The following is a 19,071-nucleotide window of genomic DNA, read 5'->3' as shown; positions in this document are numbered from 1 at the left end:
GCACATATACCTCCTTCACACATTTCCTGGGCTGCCTGGAGACGAGGGAGCGGGCACTTACTTCCCGTCTCTCTTCCATTTGGCACGCTCCCCTCTCCGTGTTCGCAGCCATTCTTTTTTCTTGCCACTCTCTCAGAGCCCAGGACATTGTGATATTGCAAGGATGCCTTTGTAACTACCAGTCAGATCCAGGTGATATACTGAGTCACTGTTCCCACTTTGTTCATTCCCCTAAGGAAACCTGTCAGCTTTATTAATCCCTAAGTCCTTCAAGATAGCAGTAAAAGGAAAATTTGAGGGAGGAGTACTACTTGTGTTTCTCTGTTCTTCATCCCCCCTTTCCAATTCAGGATCATTTATTGCTGCCACCACTTTAGACCTGCTTTGGACACTTGGACACACTTCCTTCCTCTCTAGCTCATGGTTGACTTTAACATTGAGCCCTGCCCTCCTGGCCCCCTTCCCCATTGCAGACCTCGGTGTTATGCGGCTTGTAAGGTTTTATCAAGGAAGCCAGTGAGTTTTCCCTTTTAGGCAACCATCTGGAGTCTTTCTGTCAAAGTCTGAAGTTAGAAAAGCATGAGAAGATAACACTTGGGGGACAGTAGTATCTTCAAAGCAGGGCGTAAACAGAGTTTTTGAATACCCACTATACACCAGGCACTGTGCTGGTAGTCTCAATCCCCACAACTTTGTGTGGTTTGTATTTGTCCATGGGTAGAAAAACTTGCTCAGGCTCTCTCTCGCTCGCTCTCTCTCTCTCTGTTTCTCTCTGTCTCTGTCTCTGTCTGTCTCTCTCTCTCTCTCACTCTCTCACTCTCTCTCTCTCTCTCTCTCACACACACACACACAGAGTGGGTGACCAAATCTGGATTCCAACTTCTCTCTTTGGTTTCAAAGCCTTTGGCTTTTCTACTACATCATTCTACATCTCTTTTTTAAAAATTTATTTTATTTTATTCATTTATTTAATTTTTGGCTGCCTTGGGTCTTTGCTGCTGTACGCGGGTTTTTTCTCTGGTTGCTGAGAGCAGGGGCTACTCTTTGTTGCGGTGTGCAGGCTTCTCATTGCGGTGGCTTCTCTAGTTGTGGAGCACAGGCTCTAGGTGCGCAGGCTTCAGTAGTTGTGGCTCGCGGGCTCTAGAGCGCAGGCTCAGTAGTTGCGGCGCACGGGCTTAGTTGCTCCGCGGCAAGTGGGATCTTCCCGGACCAGGGCTCGAGCCCGTGTCCCCTGCATTGGCAGGCAGATTCTTAACCACTGTGCCACTAGGGAAGCCCTCATTCTGCATCTCTGATCAGAGCCTGCTGTGAGACCTGCAGAGCACTAGTGTCCAGTGGTGATTCTTCTGCCACCACCTACGTTGGGTATTTTCAAATGGAGTGTTTGGAAATACTGTATGTGCCCAAACATTTTACAACTTGATGAACATAAAGGAAAAACAGGGAAAATTTGAGAGGTAGGCTTATTCCCTATAGGCAGTAAACAAGCTCTTGTAAACACTGATAACTTAAATAGATCTATAGAATCTTTTGGACTATACTACGGGACAAATGCTATAGTTTAAATTTTATACCCCAATCTTGGAATTTTAGGTTTGGGAAGGAATCTTAGAGAGACTGCTATCCATAAATGAGTTGTTATTCCTTTCAGAACACAACTCTCCCACTTCCCCTTCTCATTAAGTTTCCATTTAGCTATTAGGTAGGAGCTTCAAAAGGGAAAATCCAATCATGTATAATCTCCAGTTAATGGGCATCTATTGAGCGACTAGGTCACCAGAAAGAATACACAGTGCCTCTTTGTGCAGTAAACACAAAAATCAAAAGCTAATGCATTCCCAAGGCAAGCCAGATTGTTGCTGGCTAACAGCATCCTCCTCTTAAGGGAAAAGGTTGGGGCACCCACCATGCTTGCTAGGGGAGATTGCAAAGCCATTCCAGAAAAACAAGGCCATCAGGGGAGGAAAGAGAAAGGCAGGGGGGCTTCCAGGGCTTTGTCACTTCTAATTGCTGATGGCTGGGGTGGGCTACTGAGTAGCAGACATTCTAGTAAATGTTTTGTGCAATCATCAGGAACTTAGTGGGTCTCAGGGCCTTCTTTCTTCAGGTTAAAAGAATAACAGGGATGATTGAGGTAGAGCTTCAGCCCCACTCCCATAATTTAGCCTGTTTTCTAAGTATACCCAACCTTCATAAAGACTTTATGCTTACTTTTGTCCAACCACTAACTAATGATTGATCAAAGATGAAAACACCCTTGTTGACCCAAAATGGCATGTGTTAGCCACAAGCCAAACAGCTCTTGGGTTGGTGTTGGTACACTCCAGTTTGGGTTTTCAAAACTATATTTTGGTGTAGTTATTTAGGATTTGCAAAACTCGGCATAATTCAAATAACCTGTTTTTCCCCCCTTAGAACACTTCAGTTATGGAGGATCAAAATGAAGATGAGTCCCCAAAGAAAAATACTCTTTGGCAGGTAGGAATGACGGCGCACAGCTAAGATAGCAATTGACTTACTGTCGATAAGATGCTCCCTCAGCTCCTGTCCTCAGTGAAACTAAGAGCCAAGTACTTCTGTTTTCTTTTGTGCAATTCTGCTAGTTTCAGGATCCACCCTGGGACTTCCCTGGTGGTCCAGTGGTTAAGACTTCACTTTCCAATGCAGGGGGTGGGGGTTCGATCCCTGGTCGGGGAACTAAGAGCCCACATGCCTCAGGGCCAAAAACCCAAGACATAAAACAGAAGCAATATTGTAACTAATTCAATGAAGACTTTTAAAATGGTCCACGAAAGAAAAAAAAAAAAAGAATTCACCCTAATTTATCTTCTGTTCCTTAGGGAAGTGTCATTATGAATAGTAAAGAATTTAGGAATTCTCACCAAGTTTCTGAAGTTGGCTGCAGCCCAAAATATTCCGTCTCTGGGGCCACTGTCTAAGCCAAAGATGGACAGTGGTGGTGTCCTTTGTCACCAGAATGGCACCATGCCGCATACCAGCGTATGCACTGACCTTTTCTCCCAACCGTCACCCTTCTCCCCCATTTCCTATTTGTTTGCCTTTTCCTTTTTAAGTTCAGTTTCCTTCTCTCCTAGCTCTATTTTAGTTTTCCAGTTTTCCTTCCAATCCTCCAGTTTTTTTGTAAGGCGCGGGATGGAGAGCATATAAAGTTTCATGATTTCATGTTTTCATCGACCATTATGGTACACATAATTTTTCCCTTCATGAAGATACAATTAAAAGCAAAACAAATCTAAATCTGAAGAGAATAATGATAAAAAAAAGTTCTCTAGGTTCATTTGATTTGAAGCAAAGGAGTTAGCAAGAATAAAGTGTCCCCAACAAATTTACGATGAAAAGAAACAAAGCAGTGCAATTCCAGGAAGATCTTTCTGGGCCAAGCAGGTGGTTAGAAATAGAAATGGAAAATGTGCTGTAGAATTGGGCACATACTGTTATTTTAGGGGGAACATGTGCAGACTGACTGCTGTTCCCTCCACGTCTGGTATTTTGCGACAGGATTCTCTTAATTTACTATTGATTTTCAATTCACAGTGGTTCTTAACACTTTAGCTTTCCGGTTTTTTTTTTTTTTTTTCCATCTGCCTTTCAGTCAACTAGTTAATGGTATGCCGATGCTCTAAGGAGGCTAGATGGTTAGGAACCCTTCTGTAAATGAAATAATAACCCTTTTGCTTATCAAGTGAGATAAAAGTATTTTATAAACAATAAAGCAGTACACAAATGCAAGTTGTTACCATAATTATATTTAACCTGTTACGAAAGCAATTATTTTGGCAAGTTATTATGAAAAAAATATAGAAAGAAAAGGGGAAGGAAAAAATATGTAGCTTTCTCTCTCAAGATTAGGCACTTTTAACATTTTCATTTATATTCTTTACTTTTTCTTGGCGTGTTCCCCTTCACACAAATTATTGTGATCATATGCTATATAAAATTCTTTTGTCCCTAATACTATTTCATAAACATGTTCTCTTGTTATTAAAATCTTACTTTATAAACCTAATTCTAATGGCTGCATTGTAGTACTTTGTGTAGATGTATTATAATTCACTTTAACCAGTTGCCTGTAACTGGGTAGTTTTTTCTGAATTTTATTATAACATTATGGTGAACATCCTTATGCTTAGAAGTAGCAAAGGTGCTCCTTATGCTAGCTGATATTCACCACAGCAAAGAATTTTTACTTCATCTGTTCTTAATGCTGATGTTTTGGTTCTGTTTGATATGAATGTTTTACTACAAGCAACATCAAAAATCTCTGTTCAATGCTGCCCCCTGGTGGTGTCCGGTGTCAGTGAGCTCTCCCTCACCCAAATTATAAGGGAAAAAACGTTCTCAGACAAGGAAGTGGTAAGATAAGTGAGGTGGGAGATTAATGCCTTCCAGGTTTATACCTCTAAATGTCGACATAAGAACTCACTTCAGATATGAAGGCTTTTTAAGATTTTACCAAGGAAGGCCAAAGACTCCTTTGGATATTTACAAAGGATGTCTTCTTTCTGGGATGGGTTCAGTTCACTTTAAGTTAGGGGATATACTGATAACAAAAGCTCTTGGTTCTTCCCATGTAAGACTTCTGAAATAAGCTCCTAATGGAATTAATGGATGTTTGTGATGCAACTCTTCAGTTTTCAAAATACTCTTATATGTTATTCCTTCTAGTGTTACACATGAAGGGGCATTCAGAATAGTGATGGACAGATGGCTTGGCAAATGTTTGACGAAAGTATTGAGGTTCTTTTGTTTGTAAACAGGGAAATTACTGAGCCTCATAATATCAGTAGCAGTTGTGGCTTCAGTCTAGGGATTTAGATTTTTTTGGGTATTGTTGTCCAGGTGCAGTGTATGTAGTTTCAGGGGTTTTTTTAAAATTTATTTTATTTATTTATTTTTGGCTGTGTTGGGTCTTCATTGCTGTGCGCGGGCTTTCTCTAATTGCGGTGAGCGGGGGCTACTGTTTGTTGCGGTGCGCGGGCTTCTCATGGCGTTGGCTTCTCCTGTTGCGGAGCACGGGCTCTAGGCGTGTGAGCTCAGTAGTTGTGGCTCACGGACTCTAGAGCGCAGGCTCAGTAGTTGTGGCGCATGGGCTTAGTTGCTCCGCGGCATGTGGGATCTTCCCAGACCAGGGCTCGAACCCGTGTCCCCTGCATTGGCAAGCGTATTCTCCACCACTGCACCACCAGGGAAGCCCTAGTTTCAGTTTTTAAAAAGTATACTGATTTTATGCAAGGACCATGTAGATTTGATGAGAGATGCAACTATTAGTATAGGAGTCTGTGGGATATCCATAAACCAACTAAATAAGATGAGGAACTTTTCAGGCATATGTGGTTTACCTTGGGTCACTTTCTGAGTAGGTGATTGAAAGAGAGAGTGAAAGTCTGTAAACGATTTCGTCAGCAGTTAGCAGCCCTGGAAATAATACGGAGGAGATTGAAACTGTTAGGTAAAATGAAGCTTTTTAGGTTGAATTGCTCTCTGATTTCTCCGTTACATAGACCAGTGGTTTTCAGAGTGAGGTCCCTGAAGTGCAGTCTCTAGACCAGCAGCATCAGCATCACCTGGGGACTTGTTGGAAGTGCTCAGCCTCTACTCCAGACCTGTAGGATCAGAACCTCCTCGGTGGGCCCGGCAGTCTATGTGTTAACAAGCTCTTTTGTTATTCTGATGCATGCACAAGTGTGATATAGTTTTACCTTCCAACTTTGAGGAAGGAAAACAAACCATCAATAATCAACCAGTTGCCACTTTGCCAAGTTGAACAGTTTTTCTAAGATGGTCTTCTCCAACATTAGTTAACTGATAACAGCACGGTTTTGGAATAAGCATTGGAGAATGATGATTTAAGACACCATTTAGCTTTAGATAGAACTCTAACTTTATCATTACTTTAGTGACTAATTCGAGTACATGGGCCCTGAATACATTTTTAATTATTTCCTGAATTAATTAATAAAGTTTGGCTAAATTAATTAATAGAGTTTGGCTTTAGGGTAAAACTGGCATTTTAAGAATAAATACACAGGGCAAAAAAATGTTTCTGATGATATGCTCTTAAGATTTATTTTCCTTGTCAAACTAATTACTTTTTTGTTTTTCTAAAATAGATAAGTAATGGAACATCATCAGTGATCGTCTCCAGAAAGAGGCCATCAGAAGGAAACTATCAAAAAGAAAAAGACTTGTGTATTAAATATTTTGACCAGTGGTCTGAATCAGATCAAGTGGAATTTGTGGAACACCTTATTTCACGAATGTGTCATTACCAGCATGGACATATTAACTCTTACCTGAAGCCCATGTTGCAGCGGGACTTTATTACCGCTTTACCAGGTAACCATGCTTGTCTTTTAAAAAGCTGAGAAGTGGAAGAATGCCCAGCCCAAGAGCCTAGACGGACCCGAGTAGGTGTTTGTGAAATGAATGAATGAGTACAGTGTGAGACAGCATTTCTTTGGGACACATACTGTACTTTAATATGTGGTACTTGAAGAGGAGTTATAATTTAACATCTATCTAGGAACTGTAGGCAGTTTCTGTGATTAATAGTGTTGATCATTGGTCAATACTATTGCTACATTAGTGAATTAATGCTGTACTTTTTATTTTGATGTGGTGTCTATAGAATCTGCATTTTACCTTTATAAGTATTTTTTTTTAATATGGGACAATTTTTCCTACAGTGTTTGGGAAGTGTCCCCAAATTTAAGACGTTCATTTATATCTGAAGTGACACTTAGGGAATGGCAGAAAAGTATTGGGGAAATTGATAGCATGTCTTATTACATTTCTTAAAACTTATTTCTGCATCCTCTCCCTCACTATCCTACCCCTGCATGAGTGTGTCCTTCTCTCCCTTTTCTCTTTCTCTCTCTCTCCCTCCTCATCCCCCAGTTAAGTTTACTTTGGTTAAAAAAAAAAAAAAAGACTACTTTTACAACAGTTTTAGGTTCACAGCAGAATTGGGCAGAAAGTACAGTTTCCATATCCTCCCCCCCACCCGCAACAACCCCCAGCACAGCCTCCCTGCTATCAACATCCTACACTAGAGTGGTACATTTGTTACAATACATGAACCTACACTGACACATCACTATCACTCAAAGTACATACTTCAAGTTTCACTCTTGGTGTTGTACATTCTGTGGCTTTTGACAAATGTATAGTGACATGTATCTACCATTATAGTGTCACACAGAACAGTTTCACTGCTCTAAAAACCCGCTGTGCTCTGCCTGTTCATCCCCCTTTGTTTTTGGGGTTTTTTTTTTAAAGTTATTTATTTATTTATTTTTGGCTGCTTTGGGTCTTCGTTGCTGCGCGCGGGCTTTCTCTAGTTGCGGTGAGCAGGAGCTACTCTTCATTGCGGTGCACGGGCTTCTCATTGCGGTGGCTTCTCTTGTTGCGGAGCACAGGCTCTAGGCACGTGGGCTTCAGTAGTTGTGGCACGTGAGCTCAGCAGTTGTGGTTCGCGGGCTCTAGAGTGCAGGCTCAGTAATTGTGGCACACGGGCTTAGTTTCTCCATGGCATGTGGGATTTTCCCAGACCAGGGATTGAACCTGTGTCCCCTGCACTGGCAGGCGGATTCTTAACCACTGCGCCACCAGGGAAGTCCCCCTTTTTGATTTTTGGTCACTCGTTAATTCTTTTCTCTCTGTGTTCTTTTTTAAATTTTTTATTTTAAGTTTGTCTAGGTAAGATAGAGAGATTTCACTCTTGAAGAGAATGTGAGACTGCTGGCCGAACATTCTCCTTTAATGTGGTCAGGGTAACCTGGAGGTTACAGCTGCCATGCCAGGGTATGCCTAGAAATAGCCAGGGATAAACCAGTAGCATTGCCACCAGCCCTACCCTTTTTTCAGAGCTTCTGGATGGCTCCTCAAAGAGTAGCTTCTCTCTTAGCCTGTCTGTGATTTACAGTGCATCACGACTCCATAGTCTAAGTATTTCCACAGTAGACAGGACCTGGGCTCATGCCTCAGGCCTGAAACCTGGGGCTGCACAGTGACATGCCAGCCTCTGATTCCTAATCCCTCTTCTAGAACTTGTAAGTTTACTTTCTACAAAGGGAGTGTTTTAAGGATATTGAGAGTTAGCTTAGAAAATTTTGACCCTACTGTTCTTTTTATGCTGAAATGTAGCATTATTTTCAATTCTTGAATTAGTATTTCTAGAAAAACAAAACATGAACCCTCTTTTTCTAGAATCATAGTATTTAATTGCTGAAAGGGATCTTAGCCATCACCTAGTGCTGTTTCTCATTGGGTAGATTATGAAGCCAAGGATCAAAGAATTGGGTGAAATGCCTAAGATCATACATCTTGGTTATTGTGATTTTGCAGGTGATGGTGGGGGTTGGTGCAAAAGCTAGTACAAAAACTGAAATCACTTCCAGTTAAGATTACTCTGGACAGTGCCTTAAACTGGCCTCAAGTATACATGGTTTACACCCCAATTCAGTAACATTTACTTTTAATTAAATTATAAGAGAGAGAGAGTGGGAGAGAAGAGCTATGCTTCTAATTGCATGAGAGAGAGAATTATTAGGTGAATTAGAGTAAGATGAGTGCACATGTGCTGCAGCTCCTCTGTATGTGCAGCCCAGAACTCAGAACCCCCCTCATCCAAGACTTTCTACTGACTCATGCTACATTTCACACCAAGAAGAGACAGGGTAGTTTTTAAAGTTGACAGTTATACTTGTTCCTCTTAAGTGCTTTTAAATAAATGAAGCTATGCTCCCATTTTTTGAGGCAAATCCATTCTGTTTGCTTTCTGTTGTTTTGGTTTATTTTTATTTTTTGCCTCTCAAACATTTTAGAGCACCAGGGAACTCAACTTATATTTACAGAATATCCACGAGGTGGCACTGTTGTAGTTCTCTTGATTTGCAGAGTATAGTTCAGAGGCAGCCCCTTCTCTTGGGGAGTGTACAGAATTGGAGAAGAGACAGAACAGATGAACATGTGTTATGTATATAAATATGGTTAGTATAATTGCACACAATTCAGTTTTCATTACAGCGAATTTTAAGGCATTGTCCATATCTCTGTTAAAGTGGAATTTTGTGGTATCGAGTATTACATGAAATGAACGGACCATTGGCTGGGACATGGAAATATTTTTGTTAAAATGCTATTTGTTTTAACAGGATTTGATCTGAACATATATACATATGTCAGTATATATCATACATATGAATCTAATAGCTGGGGACAAGCTGGCCAAGTTGATTGTGTTAGTTAGTGTCTAGTAGACTTGGATTAAATCTGGCATTAGTTCCTTAGCACAGATCTCGCCTTAAGAGCATTAGGGGAGAAACAGGTCCATGTGTTTGTTCATACTTAGATTTAATAATGTGTGGAACAACTTACTAATCATTATCCTGCTTTGGTGTTTAGCTTTTACTGTAGATGATCCTTAGTTTGAATTTTTACTTTGTTGAAATTGACAGTCTACTTAAGACTTCTTTTGATTGTGAAAACCATTAATTCTATAAAAACGGTCTGTAGTTTTGACTTTTTAATGCTTACTGTGAATATCGTACCTGTCAGTATAGGGAAAATGGAAAATGTTTGTGGTCTCTGGCTCCTTTTGGTTCAGTGGAAAAAGTGATAATTATGATATGCTTTTCTAAAAATCATGGTAAATGTTTAGTCTGCAATGTCAATTTCTGCAGGCTAAGTTTGTGGTTTGTAAGAACTGTTGTTAAAGGGAAAATTTATACCATTTGAAGTAGAGACAGATTGTACTTCAAGAAGGACGATAAGCATTGGCGATCTGTTTGGTGAGGTGTCTAAGCAATTAAGAATTTTAGAAACACTTACCTTCCTGGCCATGGTTTATTCTTTTGTCTCATCCTCAAGTAAGGATGATAAACCATTATGGACTGTGAATGTGACAGAGATTAGATCAGAGGTCTTGCGCGATGTGGAAGAACCAGAGTGTAGGCTTTAGGCTGGATGCAGGGCCAGAGATCCAGCATGACAGAGTGGAAAGATGATGGGTGTTGGATTTGACAGCCCCTCCATTTGAATCCCAGCCCCTGCACCTAATGGTTATGTGAGCTCACTTTTTGGAGCCTCAGTTTCCTTATCTGTGTGGGAATGATAATAATACTTTATAGGATATTGTGACGATTAAAGACATTGTATATAATATGCCTAGCATCTGGTGGGTATTCTGAGGATGTCAGTTAAAAAAAAAAAAGCCCAGAGAGGCAGGAAGCACCTGCAGTACGATTTATTGCCAGGAAGTTTTAATTATTCACCCACTGATTTCCGAATTGATTCATCCTGACATCATTTAGGTAGGTGTGTGTGCCACTTTGTTGGCATAACAAAATGTTGGACTTCGTGACCTGAGCATTTGTGTCTGAATCCTTAGGTCAGTATATTCCAAGTTAAAGGCATCCACTGACAGACTTTTGCTGTCAGGAAAGAAAGTTTCTAACTTCAGATTTTACAACTAGATCTGTGACTAGGGAGGGGGAAGGGACAGCAGGGGTGGGTGGGGAAGGAAATTTCTTTGCAGCTGCTCTTTGAAATGTGTTTCTAAAACAATAAAAGTTTCTGTAATTGTATGATCTAAGCAGCTGTCTTAAAACTGGCTATAGTCAAGGGCATTGAACTGACATTACACATTTGAGTTTCATTTTGGTACAATGTTATTTACATATTGAGCTTTGAAAATTTTGCCTTTTAATTGTTTTAATTTATTATTGAAAAATTTCCAGACCTTCATCTGGTGCCTATAATTAGCAACAGCAGCACTTCTTCAGCACTGTGTGTGCGGTATTCTGGACTCATTTTCTGAGGCCATAATGTGTCCTCTTATTGCCTTGGGAAGGGGGGGTGGCAGGAGATGGGGGCGTCTCAGCACCATAGAGTAAATGAGAGCCAGACATTGATACTTAAGAAAATGCTTAGCTTTAACACCTTCAGAGCACTTTCTAGCTCAGGCAAATGGACCCCCTTATTCAGTAACCTCTGTGTTCTGAATAGTCTTGAAATCAGAAGGTTACAAGATCTCCATGGCTCCTGGGGCTAGCTACTCCAAGGTGCCCAAAATAGAGGTTGTGTGATTCCTAGTCTTCTTTAAATATTTAAAGAGACTTACTCCAAGCTATTAGTGAGGAATTAGCGATTTGCTAGGGGAGGTGTGTCAAACTTTCTCTGCAGAAAGTAACAAGGAAGGGGAATACTGCTTAGCTTCCTTGACCAGTGATATCAGCTAAAGCAATTTCTGGAAGAGGGAAGAAGAGAGACTGACATTTATCGAGTACCTGCTTTGTATCTGGCTCCTGAATTACCGCCTCTTATTAACCTTTCCAACAAGGTTAAGAAGTTCCTTCTCTATAAAATGAGGCTATTTATAGCCTATCTCAGAGGGTTTTATCATGCAGATTATACTAGATGATCCTTCTTAGGCATTTAATCTCATTCCTATTTTATGGCAGACTGACATCCAAAAAGGAAAACTGATTTGCTTCAACCCAGATTATATGGCTCTATAGCCAGTGCATTTTCCGAGAAACTAAAACATGCTGCCCCCTAGAAGGATGAAGTGAATTTAAAGTATTAACAAAATGAAATAAGTCAAATCTCATAGATTTCACTGAGATGTTGCCGAATTGGACCAGTGGCATTTGAAAGAGTAGGAAGTATGTGTCTAATAATGAGCTTCTTTATGCAGAATCTCATGGATAGCCCAGTGGTGTGAGATATTGAGGTGGCGGGAAATCAGTGAGGTCTAAAAGGGATATTATTGCTATGAAGCAGTAGTTCCCAGCATGTCAGAATTATCTGGTAGTAATTCTTAAGAATATAGATTTCTGGTCCCCACCATCTAGAGATTCTGATTCAGTGGATCAGAGAATATTTAGGAAGCTGTTTCTGCTGCTGTTATTTCTCAAATCAGTAACCCTAAGTGATATAACCACACAGGCTTCTGAGAACCAGCTCATAGACTACCCAGCCAGGTGGAGGATTTGGATGCAGCTTTCCCAGTTCATATATAGACCATGGGGATGTGGCAGCCATTGAGGCCTGAAAAGACAGCTATATAATGTGTTCTTGTCTGTTCATTTCCTCTCTCAGCAGAGGGTTTGAGAGGGGAATTGGCTAGGGGTGTGTTTATAACCAATTAGGAGGATTTGGTTAGTGATTAGAATTAACATAAACCTTGGAAAGTGACTGTGTTCTCATATTAAGTGTAGAAACTAGAAGATAGTCAGATAAGTACCCCAGAATTAGAAGAATTCAGAGAAGAGCTAAGTTTATTAGGCCATGGCCAGAGACTGTAAAAGAAAATATGATTAAAGACAGAGAGATTCTGAAATTTAAAGTTCTGATTAATAATTTGCTAATCCTATCAGTGGATAGGCACAAGTAGAACCCCATGTGATTATCCATGAATTTCCCTGATTTTAAATACACTTGGACAGAAGATGGAAGAAAGGTGCATGGAGATACACAAAAAGGTAGCCTGAACCTTTGAGAATGGTATCAAGAAGGCCAAGCCCCAACTAATGTGAAATTGTCCAATATGGTTAAGGAATTTGGGAGAGTTAAAAACAAATAAAATAATCAACTGTTTGGAGCAAGAGCATGTAGAATGAAGGGACAGTGTACTTGGAGTAGATGGTGTAGTGGTAATAGAAAGAAACAGCATATTTTCACTCCTCATTTAGCTTATCCTTTTTTCTTTCCCCACTAAGAATAATGGTTTTAAAACCAGAAAGGACAGGATAATTGTAGTCCAAGAAAGATATGAAGATGTCTTTAACATAGCTCCTGTAACAAGTACCTAAAAATGTTGTGTGCCTGGATAGTGACAGAACCTAAGGCTGTGATTTTCAGAATTGTGGAACATTGAGAAGTAATTGAAAACCAGTAGGTAGAGCTCCTGGGTACAGTGTGCACATACAGCTTGTACAACTGAGTTTGGTAGTCCTGCATGATAGTACCCAGAGATGATTGATGAGCAGATTTCCTGGTCTTAAGAATGGGAGAACTGGAGAAGGTGTATTTGGGAGCTATTGGCTATTGAACTTGATGTTCCATTCTAGCCTAATTCTCAAATAGATTATCAAAAGTTAATTAGCTGTTGAAAAGATTATGTAGGGTTGTGTAATCCTAGAAAGATATAGTATACAGAATGTTAAAAGCCGGTATCTCTGAGAGGTGGGGTTTAGGGATTTAAAGGTATTTGCTTATATGCATTTTATAGTTTTTCTATAATCAACATAGGTTATATATGTTTAAAAGTGACACAAAGCAGCTAGTGCCAACTTGTAAACAAAAAATTGCGATACCAACTTTATGTAGTAAGCACCAGCAAGGGAACATGGAGAGTAACCATACCAAATTCACTTGATTTCCTTTTTGGATAAAGTTATGAGACTAGCAAGTCAGAAACATGGTATAAATAAAGATGATAGTGTCTTCATGGGGCACAGTTTCTCCAAATATCCTTGAGGACTGAATAGAGAGATATGGGCTGGATAATAGTAGTATAAAATCCGGATGATTTAGAACTGGTGGCTCCGTGTTGGTACCTTGTGAGTATTTAATGAATGGGTGTATGATAGCTTGAAGGGAAATATAGAATCACGGGTGCTGTCCTTGGTTCTGACCCATTTAACATGTTTGCCAGCAACTTGGGGTAAAGACTTACTGCATTTGCCCACCATGCAGATCTGGTGTGGAATATCCACTTTTCTGTATGACAGAATCAGAATTGTAGAGACTGAAATGGAAGGGTCAGATAAAGCTTTGGAGGTGAATTATAGAGAGAATAACTGTAGACTTCCGTGTGAGCTGCCCTCCCCTTCTAAACTACCGATACAAATACAGAAATTAGGGGGAATTGTTTTAATAGATGTTTCGGGGGGAAGGGCCTAAGATTTTAATTCAGCTTACTACCATCTTAGGAGTCTACTGTGATATGACTGTTAGATGAAGGCAGTATAACCTTTGACGGCCTTAACTCTTAATATAATGACGTGCAAGAAAAGATAGTGGTCCCAGTGTAGTTAGTCTTCATTATCAGATCATAACTTGGGTATTAGACCTACTATAGAGTAGAAGTAGTATATGAAGGGCCTGTAAACCATAATCAACAGTGTAAATAGTCATTCTTAGAGTTGGAAAAAACCTTAGTTTGTAAAGCATTTTTTATGCATCATCTCATTGTGATATTTTCAAAATAAGGCAGAGGTTATTATCCCTGTTTTATACAGATGAGGAAATTGAGGTTCTGAAAATTTAACAACTTACCTATACCCTGCCAAGTTAGTATGACTATACTCCTTCTATTTATCTTGAAAAAGAGAACAAATAATAACCCCGAATGGTACTTTGTTGTCTTTAAAATCTTTCTGTACTTTAAGAAAAAAAAATGTCATGAAGAACCTAGGGGTAAAACAGGAATAAAGACACAGACCTACTTGAGAATGGACTTGAGGATATGGGAGGGGGAAGGGTAAGCTGTGACAAAGCGAGAGAGAGGCATGGACATATATACAGTACCAAACGTAAGGTAGATAGCTAGTGGGAAGCAGCCGCATAGCACAGGGAGATCAGCTCGGTGCTTTGTGACCGCCTGGAGGGGTGGGATAGGGAGGGTGGGAGGGAGGGAGACACAAGAGGGAAGGGATATGGGAACATATGTATATGTATGACTGATTCACTTTGTTATAAAGCAGAAACTAATAAAAAAAATTTAATTTAATTTTAAAAATTAAAAAAAAATCTTTCTGTAAAACTTTTTTGATTCATACAGGTAGTGTGAGAAAGGACAGTTGTTACTGGCCATTACCATGTTATTTGGTAAAAAACCAAGGGGCAGGGATGTTTCAGTATTGTTTAAGTATTTGTTTCATGTCATAGAAGTTCTAGGTGGTGAACCTAGACTTGAAATTGGACTTTTCCGACTGTGTGTTTAGTGTTCCCACCCCAACACAGAGGAGGCCTGGGGATGAGCTTTATTTCTTGTAGTTGCAGAGGACATGCCCAGAACCACAGGATGGGAGCGTACAGGTGGCAACAGCTTTGACCATAGTGATCTTCTTACCTTTGTGAATGTCAGGCAAAGGCTGAATCTTGGTTGTCTTTGAGAGGATACTTGCATTGTGTAGGATAAACGTCTTAAGGTTCTAGAACTTTTAGGCATGTGGTTCATGGTTTTGAGGATTTTACCTCCATAAGGAGATGGAGAAGTGATTGACAAAAATACATCTTAGTGCACCTGACTTAATTCTTGGATTGTCGTTTAACTTTTCATAAACTTTTTCAGATAAGTCAGTGTTTCTCACCTTTTTGGTCTCCTTAGCCCCAAGGGATTCACATAGGTCATGTATTAACAGGATGATTTGTTACGAGAAACAGTAAATCAGAGGGGAAAGAATGCAGACTTTGGAGCAAGAGATCGGAGTCCAGTCTTGGCTTCACTACCCTATAATTGTAAAACCTTGAATCCTTTTACCTCTTTCTGCCTCATCTGTAAAATTTGGGGTGTCGTTACCCCATAGAGTTACGTAAAAGAAAATGAAAAGAAATCATTTATTATAATATCTGACAAATATAGAACTGTCCAGGGTTGGCTTTTACACACAGGAACTGGTGCCATCAATTGTTTTATCTTAAAAAATCAGAACCAAAAAGAAGTGTATATGTTTATGTACTCATGCACTTGTATATCTGAAGAACTTTTGATATTACTCAGGTATGTTTCCCGGTTCAGGATTTCTTTATTCCTCTTATCTTTAAGGAAATGGTAACTGGTACATTTCCATCTCCCTTCCTATTCCTTCATTGCCTTTTCTATTTTGTAGAGCAAGGTTTAGATCACATAGCAGAAAACATTCTTTCCTACCTGGATGCCAGGTCTCTGTGTGCAGCAGAGCTGGTATGTAAGGAATGGCAGCGAGTGATCTCCGAAGGAATGCTTTGGAAGAAGTTGATTGAACGAATGGTGCGCACTGACCCTCTATGGAAGGGACTTTCAGAAAGAAGAGGGTGGTAAGTATTTAGGTTGGTTGTTCCCTTGAAAGAAAGTTTATTTGACCTAGGGTCAGTTTGATTACTAAAAAATGCAATTATACTTGCCAAATATGTTGGCCTATTTTAAACAAGTGGGAAAAGATGAGTAGTCAAGAGTTGGGGGAAAAAAAAGTTAAAGCTGTTAGAATAACCCCTTCTGAAATGCATATTTCATTTATATTTATTAACTGTTAAGATGTATTGTACAGTTTGAGCAGTTTGGCTTTTCAAAGCTATGTGTTTATGCTTCTCCTTTCACATTTTCCTTAGGTGATGACACCATTACCAAAAGATAGATAAGAAAAAGGAAAATATGAGAAAGTCAAATAATGCCATTTTGCTATTAGATATTGATCCTGGTTGAAGATGGAAGGTACAGCAGGCAGGATTTTTCAGAGACAACCTGTTATCTGAAATACAGCTTTATAGCTCTGTACATGTCAGTACCCTGACAGCACAGAGAAAGAGAGTGCCACAGCTAGGACAGATAGGTGGTGGTGTGAGTGGTGGTTAGGGCTGTGCTTTCTTTATGGGAAAATGTTTGTTATGTACTCAGTTAGCTTTTTCACAAAGCTACATTAACACTTTTTATCGAACTGTAGAATGAAAGGCTAGATTATTGTGTTGGGTATTCAGAAAATAAAAGGTTAGGATCATGCTAAAGAACTGTAAGTTGAAGTAAACTTGTGCCTAACATGTACATTTAATTGTCAGAAATCCTGCTTTTGAACTGTTAAAGCTCAATGCAAGTCAAAAGACTTGAAAGATACATCTTTGTAAGCACCATGTTTAAATAAAATTTACCCTTTTATGCGCAGAAATGTAACATCTGTTTGTTTTTATTTGCCAGGGATCAGTACCTGTTTAAAAACAGACCAACAGATGGCCCTCCCAATTCATTTTATAGGTCATTATACCCAAAGATTATCCAGGATATAGAGGTAATTTTATTATTTATCTGTTTTATGGGCTGTTTGTGTCTTGTTCTCAACTTCTTTGTTGTCTTAGTGTTCTTAGTTGTCTAGTTCTAAAATCATAGAACTGTTTTTTTTTTTTTTAAGTTGAAGTCTTAGAGCAAATATGTCACAATCAATGTGTAACCTGCAGCTATCCTTCAGAGTAGATAGTGCCTTTTTGTAAAAAATAATCTAACTTTTCTAAAACATGAAATGCTTCTGCAAGGCTACCGGTTAAATTAAAACCTTAATCCAAAATTAACTTTTTATTTTAATTTGATGAAATTTCCTAAATCCAAGGCCCAATTTTTCAGATAAGCATAGTTTTACATTTTTTGAGCCATCTCTAGAGAACTAGAGAAGGCACAGTCTCAGTTTCCTCTGTAAATTTCCCATACTTTTTCATTAAAAGGACTCAAATATGATTCTAAGCAATAGTTAAGTGGCTTTTATAGAGCAAATTATGCTTGTGGACCATTTTGGATTTGAGTGTAACTTCCCCAGACCAGTAAAACTCTGTGAACTTGATGAGAAACATTGGAGATGTTTGATATTGTTCATGTGTTCTAATTAGTTCAGTTTTATTATTTAGCCCTTTTCCTTGAACCAAGAAAGACATGCACAGGCATTTCTGATTAACTCTTTCACATGTGTTCTTGGCAGGTCTTGGTTACTTCACTATTTCCTCCTTGGCAAAAAAGTTCAGCCTTTGCTAGGCAGTGCTGTATCACCCATAAAGTTATACTCAGTTTCCCAAACATGAAGTAATCCTCACCCCCAGGTGATAGACATAAAAGTTATTGTGCCAAAATTCATTAATGGAGAAACAAGTGCCTTTTTTGGAGGCCCCTCCCCACTGCCTTCTTTTTAAGGCAGATGTGAACTAATGGAATTGCTTTGTTAACAGTAAATCTGAATATGACTGGAATATCATTATTTCAAATGCAAGCCATTGTCTTGAATATTCTGTTCCCTAAAATGAGCTATAAAGTAACCTTTTAGGGTAGGTTCAATGATTTAAAACTTCTGCCATACAAATCCTAAAGTTTAGGAATTAATTGATCCCTTGGCAATTCAAAACTTAGAATAAATTGCTCCTACAGTTTTAGTAGCTGAAACATAGTGTTAACTTGAACCTTAGGTTGCTGTATGTGTGTTTCAGGTTAGAAGGATTGTCTTTTACCCCATGTAGTTTTACTCTGACACTGCTTATGCATAGATCTTAGAAACTACTACTTGTTACTTTTTTCCTCCCAACTATTCTTTATAAAGCATCTCCACATTTCCTTGAATAATTTCAGCAAGTCCTTTATTATAAGAAGGATGATGTGTAAGGTCAATCATTAATAAATAGGAACTCTGGAAGAACTTTGATCAGGTTGAAGATTTGGTGACATATATTATTTTATTTAATTCCCATTAGTACTGTTATAATCGACAGTATGAACTCAGTTTTCTATGGCATGACAGTATGTGACACCACCTAACAACCATTTCCTCAGGCTGAAATAATATTTTAAAGTTAGGAGGAGGCAGATGTGAGGGAAAATAGAGCTATGGGGGAAAACCCTTTTTGACACAAAACCTCTATATCATGGTGGTCTACCCAGTGGTTCTTAAAGTGTGGTTTAGGAAAACCCACTGGTTGGCCACAAGAGTCTCCTCCAGATTTTTGTGGGCTAGATCTCTTAGTTTAAGGGATGATGTTTTATACTTTAGTACTTTCACTCATAGTAATAATAATAAAAATAATGTACCACGTATAGAGTGTTTACTTGTCCTAGATACTTTCAGCATTTTATAATGCATTTTCTCATTTAACACTCTGGACAATACTTGAAAGGTAGGCCCTGTCCATATTTAAAATTGAGGAACCTGAGGCTCACCCAGGTTAAATAGCTTGCCCATGATCATACAACCAGTCAGTAGTTGAGTCTGTGTTCATCCTTATATTCTTCTGCACTTAATGCAACTTTTTGTGTGCTATAGATCACTGGTACTTCATCAAAATAGAGTTCTTTACCTCTGTTTTGTGAGTGTGTTTTAT

General features: G+C 39.2%; 1 protein-coding gene across 1 annotated transcript in view; it reads left to right on the top strand.

The window, feature by feature from the left end:
• Positions 1-19,071, top strand: part of FBXW11 (F-box and WD repeat domain containing 11) — a gene marked incomplete at its 5' end in the record, with an annotated part of 123,402 nt that overhangs the window by 83,648 nt on the left and 20,683 nt on the right. The window contains 4 exons of the mRNA XM_079703901.1: positions 2,416-2,478; positions 6,132-6,357; positions 15,861-16,047; positions 16,919-17,009. Of these exons, the coding sequence (XP_079560027.1) occupies positions 2,416-2,478; positions 6,132-6,357; positions 15,861-16,047; positions 16,919-17,009 (567 nt within the window). The remainder of the gene's footprint in view (positions 1-2,415; positions 2,479-6,131; positions 6,358-15,860; positions 16,048-16,918; positions 17,010-19,071) is intronic.

The sequence above is a fragment of the Hyperoodon ampullatus genome (assembly GCF_949752795.1).
Source record: "Hyperoodon ampullatus genome assembly, chromosome: 4".
Classification (NCBI taxonomy): domain Eukaryota; kingdom Metazoa; phylum Chordata; class Mammalia; order Artiodactyla; family Ziphiidae; genus Hyperoodon; species Hyperoodon ampullatus.
This window is presented reverse-complemented; position numbering and strand designations above follow the sequence as displayed.